The 9,653-nt window shown below is 41.5% G+C and overlaps 1 protein-coding gene across 1 annotated transcript; it reads right to left on the reverse strand.

Annotated features, from left to right (window-relative positions):
• Positions 1 to 4,933: 4,933 nt before the first annotated feature.
• On the reverse strand, positions 4,934 to 9,653 carry ANKS4B (ankyrin repeat and sterile alpha motif domain containing 4B). The gene is made up of 2 exons (XM_010016274.1): positions 9,490 to 9,653; positions 4,934 to 6,002 (listed from the first exon to the last, which is right to left on the reverse strand). Exons 1-2 carry the CDS (start codon positions 9,651 to 9,653, stop codon positions 4,934 to 4,936), a joined length of 1,233 nt encoding a protein of 410 aa, XP_010014576.1.

The following is a 9,653-nucleotide window of genomic DNA, read 5'->3' on the forward strand; positions in this document are numbered from 1 at the left end:
TTGCCATTTTAATCTTGCAAGGAGTCACCAAAAACGTGAGCACTAAAATGTGTTTTGATTTAATTTTTTATCTCTATGTGGAGAGATTTTGTTGTTAATCTGTGTTATTTCCAAGCTCTTTTTATTAAGATTCTTGAAGGCTGCAACCGTGCAAACTGATTTCAGTAGGATGAACTTCAAGTATACAGGCAAATATTTTCAGCTTGGCTGTACCATGCATCAATTGATAATTGTTCTTTAATCCCAGTGGATATTAGCTGGGGCAGGAATTTCCATGATCCTTTCCTGGCAGTGGAACCCTGTGATGTCCTGCATAAGGAAAAGTTCCAGTTTTGTCCTGTTATGCAATTGCCTTACAAAATGCTGAGCATCTGCTGAAAAACAGTATTGCCCTGGAAACAAATTCCTGTCTTGGCCTAGAGTCATGCCTTGTGAAGTTTTATTTCTACTTGTATATTACTTCATGTAGGCTACTAAGTGTTTCTTTCTTTGATGTATGAGGATTAGATGACATGATCATTTTATAATGGTACCAGTAGAATACAGTGGAGCAACAGGAAGGTTTAGAAGCAGTTATCATTAAAGCTCTTGATGGTGTGCAAGTAAGTGTAGGAGATATTGATGAGTACAGTGCAGATGTGATAAAATACTCCAAATTATAAGCCTGGTGTAAACTAGTTGGAAAAAAGTAGTAAGTGGCAGAGCCTGTGATTTGCAGTTTTAGCATGGAAGGGTACAAGACCAGCAAGTGAATAGAGCCAAGGGATGTGTTTGTATGGATAAAAACTTAACTCCGCTGATCTTGTTTATATCAGCAGAAACAAGAACAGGAATTTCTCTATAAGCTTTTGCATCTTTTAATTGTAGCAAAATTTTTACGTATGTTTTTCTTGTCATTTCTGAAGTGATCAGAAATGTATGTGTTGGCTTGGCCTGTTATTCAGGAATAGAGAACTTCACTAGCTTGAGACAAATGTGACAGCTATTGGTGTTCCATAACTCAAGAAATGCATGGAAACTTGTACTCACCCATTATGACAATATTGTCTAGTTCTGTGCTTGTGTAAAACAAGATTTGTATTTGAAGTGAGACTCAGTGTTTGGGGGGGAAAAAAGTCCAGTTTAATATATACTCTTCTACAGGCGGCTCTTTAAAAAGTAGATGGTCCCAGTCCAAAGGCTTGGTTCTGAAAAACCAGTGTTCTCAGCATTTCATTGACAATAGGAGGCTCTGGGAGCCTGGCTTCAGCATTGTACCTCTGAATTCATGAAGAGTATTTGGTTCAGTTACAATGGGAATTGCTTGGAATGCTGTCTTTGGAATTTTTTGGGGGGGAAATTAATAGTCTTCCATGTTTCCTTCTCTTGCAAATTAGATTCTCAAGAATTGTGTAACTTTAATTTCTGTTAAAATTAAATAGATACTTCTGCTTGACTTTCATTTTGTTGTCTGTTACTTCTCTGGTTTGGGGTTGGGTTTGTTTTTAAAAATGAGGAAGAAAGCATTCAAGCTGCAGCAGTGACTGTTGCCTCAGTAAATGTGATCACTTGAATGTAAAGGGGAAAAATAAATTGAGACTGCCTTGCTCCACTGTGATACTCAGTTTTGCAGTAATTGTCCCATGCTGCACATTCCCTCCTCTTGATGTCTGTCCAGTGCAGAGTATTAAATACTTAAGTATGGAAAATCTTGCACTTGGCAGGACTGTGCTGATTTGTGAGTTGGGTGTGGATTGGGCTATAAGATTGCACATGTGATATGGAGAGCAGCCCTGAAGGAGAAGGAGTTGGGGCTGTTGGTTGATGAAAAGGTCAGCATGACCCAGCAGTGTGCACTTGCAGCCCAGAAAGCCACCCATGTCCTGGGCTGCATCAAAAGGAGCATGGACAGCAGGGTGAGGGAGGGGATTCTGCCCCTCTACTCTGCTCTCGTGGGACCTCACCTGCAGTCCTGCATCCAGCTCTGGGGCCCCAAACATAAGAAGGATGTTGACCTGCTTAAGTGAGTCCAGAGAGGGCCACAAAGATGCTCAGAGGGCTGGAATACATCTCTTCTATGAAGACAGGGTGAGGGAGCTGGGGGTGGTTCAGCCTGGAGAAGAAAAGACTCCAGGAAGACCTTTTAACAGTCTTCCAATACCTAAAGGGACTGACAAGAAATCTGGAGAGGGGCTGTTCACCTAGGCAGTCAGTGATCAGAAAAGGGGTGATGGCTTTAAACTGAAAGAGGATAGGCTTACAATAGATAGTAGAAGGAAGTTCTTTATGGTGAAGATGGTGAGACACTGGCATAGGTTGCCCAGAGAAGCTGTGGCTGTCCCATCCCTGGCAGTTGCTTGGAGCAACCTGGTCTAGTGGAAGGTGTCCCTGCCCCTGGCAGGGGGTTGGAACTAAATGAGCTTCCAACCCAAACCATTCTAGAATTAAAGTCTCTCCAACTAAACTGCACTATCCAGATGTTACTAAGTAGGTAGATCTAGGATTCAGTAGTTTAAATACTCCCAAATTACAAAAGAAACAAAGGGATTAGTGAAAAAAATAGAAGGCAGCAAAGCACGTTAGAGGAAAAAATCCTGAAATGTGAGTGTTCCTGTATATCATTTCCTCACCACCACCCCGAATTGTTCCGTGTGGCTGCTTTATACCAGAGGCCCATTTCCATGATCACCCTGCAAAAAAGGGGCCAGCATTATTGCTTATAAGCATATATATATATTCAGATTGATTCCTTTGCCTAAAAATAAATGTAGTGTGGGGTGTTCTGCAGCTGCTGCTTCCGTCTCTAGATGTGGTTCCAGAGGGCAAGGGACTCCTATAGATCTTGTGCAGTATCTGCTAGCTCTGTGGAGTTACTGTACATACATAAGGGCATACCTAAACACAGTGGGTGCTTATGGCTGAAGAGTCTATTTGTGTGCATATAGTCTCTGCCACTATCTGTGGTTGACAGAGGTTGCAGCAGTCAGGTAGATTTACAGAGTACGCAAGGAGGCAGATCTTTGGTGCATTTTAGAGATACTTGGGGCCTGCTTCCACTTAAGGTGTAATTTCTCCAGGTGCCTTCTCTCCTGCCTGCATTTGGCTCTCATCAGTGACGGGCACTTTTATGCTTAGCAGATTTTTTGAGAGCATTTCCTGGATAAATAGGTCTAACCCTGTTATTTTAAATCTGGCCTGAAAAGGTGCATTATGCTCTCCTCTTTGTGCTAGAGAGAAGTCATTGCAGCAGTATAGACCTAGTCTCAACCCTGTATGCTAGGAGTGGTAGATTACCCTGCTTTTTTACATCAGTTATGTGGCTGAGAATGATAGGATTTGACCCCTTAATATCCACTCATCATATGCCTTCAAATACGTAAGATTCATCAGTTCCTTATTGCTTTGTTAAACGTTTGGGAGTTTCTTAGCCAAAATGAAAACAACCCAGCACATTAATAACACAGAGCATGGGGGTGTGCTGTCTGGTTTAGTTACTGCACTGAGCACAGTAGTTATTTAAGGTTGCACAAAACAGGACTGTGATGTGACTGCTTAACAGAAGAAAATACCAAGCTGCTGAAGTACAGGGATCCAAGGAGGGGAGAACGTGGTATAAAGTCTAGCCAAGAAAATGAATTATAGTATATAAATCAAAGTAACAAGAAGATGTGAAAAGAAGGACTCTTGAAAAAATAGATCATTAACTAGGATTAGTGTCCACAAATGCAGTATACCCCTAAGGAAAAGATTGTCACTGACTAGTGGAAAGCTGTAAAAAGAGATTTAAAGAGGAATGGCCTGCTAATGAATGTGCATCTAAAATCTGTGATCTTAGCCATAGCATGGCTGCTACAAACACCTTATTAGACTCACAGAACTCAACACGAGTGATTAATTCATATCAGATAGTGCTGGCTTCCCAAGGGATTAGCCAGAGAGAGATGAAGGGGACCCTGCTGTGAATGCCTCCAGTTAGACTGTGAAGAACAGGAGCTTCCTCCAGAGCACAGTCTCATTTTCTTTCTCTTTTCATCATCTGAGTGAGTGTGTACCCAGTTACATGCAGTTTTCAGGCTAAGGCTGGCAACATCCAACAGAAAATGCTGTTTGATAAGAATCTTGATTTCTGGGACTTTGCATGGAAAATGCTCCCTATAGGAACCAAGCTGAGGATACACCAAAACAGATCAAAAATACTGAAAATAAAACCTCGGCTTCTTGTAGTTAAAAGAGTTACAGTCTTGAGCTCATTTGGGACATGATGGATGCTGGCAACTGGGGTCCAGTCTAATAAGAGAAGAGAAAAGAATATACAGCTCACACTGAACATCTCTTGGCAAGATGCTCCATGTATTTTTAAATTAGTATCAATACAATGGCAAAACATGTTACTGACAAGAACATGAAACTTGCTGTAAATTGATCTTATATACATTCATTCAGAGGTCATTTGAGTCAATAATCAAGATTCAGGTCCTATTTCTAACATATTGCTACCAGGAAGAGCAATTTGTAGGAGTCGAACAGAAGTGAATGAAGAAAACTCAAAGCTCTCCAGCTTTGAGAATGTTCTTTGCATTGTGGTTTTGGAGAAGAAAGGAAGGGCTTTATTAAGGAATGTAGTGTGGCTGGTCTTCACTAATGTTTTAGATTATTCAGACCAAAAGAAACCCAATCCCTATAAACACTTCAGGGAGAAAAAGCTTTGAATCTGTAGCTTTTGGTGTTTCATGTTCACATTCTTTCTTTTTGGCAGATTATGCTTGAATTAATATCCTGTTCATCACAGCTATCTATTCAGAGAGAAAAATCTTTGTCCTTGCTGTACTTTCTAAAGCAATTGGTAATTTTTCTTCCTTTTGCTTTAGCAGACTTCTGAAAAGAATTGCATGTTCTTTGGAAAGAGGAAAAGACAGTGAATCAGTGTGCAGGTTACAGCAGCAGGTATCTTAATTTATAAGCAAGTGTCTACAGTCTTTCCAGGGTTCTTGAGTGCCTGTTTTCTTTTATTTACAGCATTCAGGACTTTCTTTCTTGGCCCAAGTTCCATCTGAATGCTCTGTAGATCCTCATCAGAACATAGCATCAGGGCATCTAAATCAATTTTTTCCCTCATGAAGACTGGAAGAAACTCATCCAGCATCTGTGATGCCAGAAATACCTCGAGGGGTGTGCTCTCTGCTTCCTCGTCATCCCAAATGACTTCTTCCTCATACCAAGGGATATCAGCATCATTTTCAGCATCATCTTCCCTGCCATTTTCAGCATTTTCAAACTGAAAGAGCTCACTGGACATTTTAGAGCTTTTATCTTCTTTCTCAGAAGACACAGTTTCAGGATTTACATCCGCAGCCAAATTCCTTCCAAACACAATCTTGCCAAGACCTGGCCGCTTAAAAATGGAGAGCTGACTGTCATTATCAGAAAAGCTTTTCTCTCCAAGCTCATTCAGGAATTCATCTTCTTCTTTTTCATCAAAAATATGCATCACAGTTCTCCTACCTGTACCATTCTCTTGGGCGTTGCTTTCCTGACTTCTTGTGCTGTCAGCTATCTTTTTTGCCTTCAGTTTGAAGGTATCTTTCAGATTTTTGGAGAAAGAACTTGTTGTATTTGAAGCAAAGAGACTAGGCAACTTTACTCTGGAGTGTGTCCCTTTGGAAGAATTTACTGTGCCAACCTTTTCTTTCATATAATTCCGGTTCATTTCATGCTGGTGTTTCTCTTGGCGCTTCTCGCATTCCTTGATTTGTTTCTCCACATTCCTCTGGGCTTGTGCTTTGAGTTTGGAGACCTTCTTTGGATTCAGCATGTTCTGCTCGGTGGCTGCTTTGTCCAGGATTTGGACACATTCATTGCGGTCTCTGCTGGCAGCTGCCTCCAGGGGGGTACGAAGGTCATTGTCCAGAGCAAAGATATTGGCACCAAAGTTGATCAAAAAAGAAACACAAGGGATGTGACCGTTGCAAGCAGCGTGGTGGAGAGGCGTGTTCCCCCAGATGTCACATTTGTCCGGATCACCCCTGAGAAGGAAAACAGCAAATGGTAAACAGCTGGATGTACCCAAGCACAGCACTGCAGGGGGATTGAACAGACACTAAACATTTAGCTCTGCTTTGCTGTGAGTACTCCAGCCCAATGAAAATGAGTCAGCTTAGCTGCATCTAGAACAGCACTGCACCTACTTGCACAAGCACTGAGTTTAGCTCCGTGTGTGGCATACGCTCCAATTCCTGCCTGCCTGTGAATTAAGCAAGTTCACTGGGGCTGAGTGTGAATGCATGTGCAACTCCTTGTAACAGAGGCGGGGTATTCCCTTTGTATTATCCCAGGCTGCTGGCAGGGCTTGCTTTGCTCCCTGCAGGTCTCACCTGCAATAGGGCAGAAAGAAGCAGCCGCCTGTGTGCAGGTGAGGGGCAGCAGCTCTTACTGCTTTATTACTGACAGCTCAAAGTGGGATCAGGCTTCGACTTACACTCACTGGAATTAATGGCAAAACTATTTCAATAGCTTTTGTGTGGAATATTTTAAAGGCTTTTTGGTGACACTTCCCTTTTGCATATCAAATGCAGGAGTAATATTAGGAGGATTATTCACTGCCCACAGTGGTACATACATAATGAGCCCATGCAGTAACTTTTTTGGTAGGTAATAAGTAAATGATTAGGAGTAAAGCCCTGATTACGCATTTGTCTCCATTGCTATTCGATTAAGCTCAGATAGATGCTGTTGTTTTTCTTCAATTCTTTTATTCTCCTTAAGCTGCTTTTTGCTCATGGGGTTTGAAAAGCAGAAGCTCATTTGAAAATAAAATACCACATCTTTTCAATTAAATTTAGAGCCAGGAGAAATACTGCTTTATTTTTAACTCTTGCACTGACTTCACATGAACTGCTGCCTGCAGACAAAAATTGGCTTGAATCTTTTGATACGTATTTGGCAGAATCACCATTAGCAAAATTCAGAACAAAGCTTGAGTCGCCTTGTGATCAATAGCCAAGGCAGCCACAGCAGCCCAAAACCTTTAATAAGTTCAGAGCCAGGGGTCAAATTTACAAGGAGAATTTCTGTTCTTGGGAGTTCAAAGACTACTATGTCTTGGAGATTTGTTCCACTGCAGCCAAACTATGAGTGAAATTGTACAACCTATCACATCTCCTTCAGGCACTGATCTCTGGCTTTGAGTATCTCTGAAGAAAGGCACTAACACATTTGTCAAGGGCCAAATCTGAAAACATCTTTCAGCCTGAAATGCCAAAGGCAGGAGAGGTCAGGCGTCCCCACGGAGCTGAGACACAGAGCTGCCAACATCAAGAAACAATAGGAAGCCCGAGCATGCCAGGCTGCGGGAGCGCAGGCATTTCTACAGGGAGGTGGCAGCTGAGGATCAAAGTGTCTCCACTTAGACATGTGGAAACCATGTGTACATGGTTCTGCTTCTGTAGCTTTGGGGAACTGCCTGACTGCGGCCAAGCGTGCCAGGTTCCTAAATTTCCACATTAGCCAGCAGGCCGTGTTATCCTGAGCCTTGGGAGTGCTGGGCCATCCCTCCTCCCTCAGGTCTCTCCATAGCTGTTTGTGGTCTCTTTTCCCCATAGAGGCTGCCAGTGTTTGAGTCTCAAACAACTGTCAGAGTGTCTGTTCCCAGCTCAGTGGGACTTTGGATAAGGTTTGACATCTACTTTGGGTTCTCATATTTTCCCTGCTTTCCCAAGAAAGAGGCTCATACAAAAGAGAGCAGATCTGCTACTTGGTCTTGCCTTTATTCATGTACCTGAAAAGCAAGCAGAGAAAATGTCTCTTGATGCCTGGGAAGATAAACTATTTCAAGATGAAAGGGGTTATTGTTAGTATTGCTACATCATCCAAGGGCTGAATGTGTTGCAAGCTTCAAAGTCCTAGAATCTGCAACCACTCTAAAGAAAACCATCCTGAATCTCAGTGCCTTTGTCAGGAAAACTCTTCAAGGAAAGGATGAATTTGTTAAAAATAATTAAGATACTTTCCCACAAGAAAACACTGACTGCAGAGCAGACTGAACATCTTCCAAAATTCAGGTTCTCTCAGGGAAACCAGTGAGAACTACGGCCGTACATCTGACAGCCACAGCTTGCAGATTGTGTCAGGAAATCTTGGATTAAAATAGAGGTGAATGTGTGTGTTTTAAGATTTTGAGAGAAATACTGTCCCAAACTGTCATCTAACAAGAAGAGGAGGTAGAAATACATTAAATAACAGTTAGATAGAAATTCTGATCTTTGCATCCTCCACTGTGACTTCTGTCAGCTTATATGGTAGAAGACACATTTCTCACTCCAATTTTGAAAGCAGGAATTACTTTGTTATTTGTTCCTTAGCTGTCTGTCTTTGAGGTGTTCAGGGACAAACCTTTGTCGACTCTAGATATTTCCTTGAAGCTGCCTTAATTATGTGAGTCGAAAAACTGTAAATCTGTTTTTGCTTCTCCTGAGGACAAAGCAGTAACTGTGCAGTCCAAAGGTCTTTTTTATTGTGTTATTACAGCCACACCTGGGCTCAGTGAGCTATAAAGCAAATCTATGAAAGAAACCCATTTTATTCCATTTTTTCAGTTCTTATTTTTAATAAACAGAGATACATCTAAATAGTTATTCGGATTTTCCATCCAACCTTCTTTAAACTGTCAGGATTGAAAATACAGGTCAACTTAGTCTCCATCTCAGTGAAATAACATTTTATTAGCTGTCTTTCTACACAAGAGCAGATTTTCTTTTATTAGATCTTATTACAGAACCACAGCTTAAAAGGTAGGCTCCAAGCAAGAGAGTATGGAGGGCTGGGAGGTAATTACCTTTTCAATAATACATTTTAAGTATGTACTACATTTAAATTATACGAAACAGAAATATTACTATTACAAAATAACCCTGTAGAAAACCTTCCTTTCCTTTTTTTCTTTTTATTGGTTTTGTTTTGTTTTACAAGGATCCTACCACAGCTTCTGAAACATTATTTTCATTCTTAGCACCGTGGTAGTTGCTAATACTATAAAAAACAGTGAAATAAGAATTTTAGATGTTACTGTCTCAAAACCATTAGTTGTGACTTGCCTCTGGAAAGCATTAAATCTTCACAGGTGTCTACCAACTGCCCTTTGGAAGCAAATGGGAGAGATTTTCTGCTAAAAATGTTTCAAACAATGCACTTCTCTATGGAGCCCATTTCAAAGATACATTATCATCAAAAGGTGTTGGCCAACTTCTCCTCCATTACAGCAAAGCAAGATCTCAGGGCCCTGCTACTATTAACCACTCCCTGCAGGCTCCATATACGAGACGGTCCCGCTGATGCCAATGCGGCTTCGCTGGCTGCACATACAGACCTGCTTGCAGGTTCTGGAGCTAAAGCATTGCGAATTAAGGGAAACAATTCTTGACAATGCATTGAAAGGAATTACTGTGATTTTCAGCCTTTTAGGTCTGAGGTCGTTTTGAACCACAAGCTTTGAGCAATGGAGACTGATTGACTTACCCCCTCCGGCATATGACTTCCAGAGCTTCTAGATATCCGTAGTATGCTGCCAGAAGGGTGGGTGTCATCCCATCCTCATCTGAAGTATTGAGGTCTTTCCTAGTGGCTTCTTTCAAGAGGTCCAAGTTGCCATCGGCTGCTGCTTTATGATACCTGCTCGACAT

The sequence above is a fragment of the Nestor notabilis genome, unplaced genomic scaffold (assembly GCF_000696875.1).
Source record: "Nestor notabilis isolate BGI_N333 unplaced genomic scaffold, ASM69687v1 scaffold18770, whole genome shotgun sequence".
Lineage (NCBI taxonomy): Eukaryota > Metazoa > Chordata > Aves > Psittaciformes > Psittacidae > Nestor > Nestor notabilis.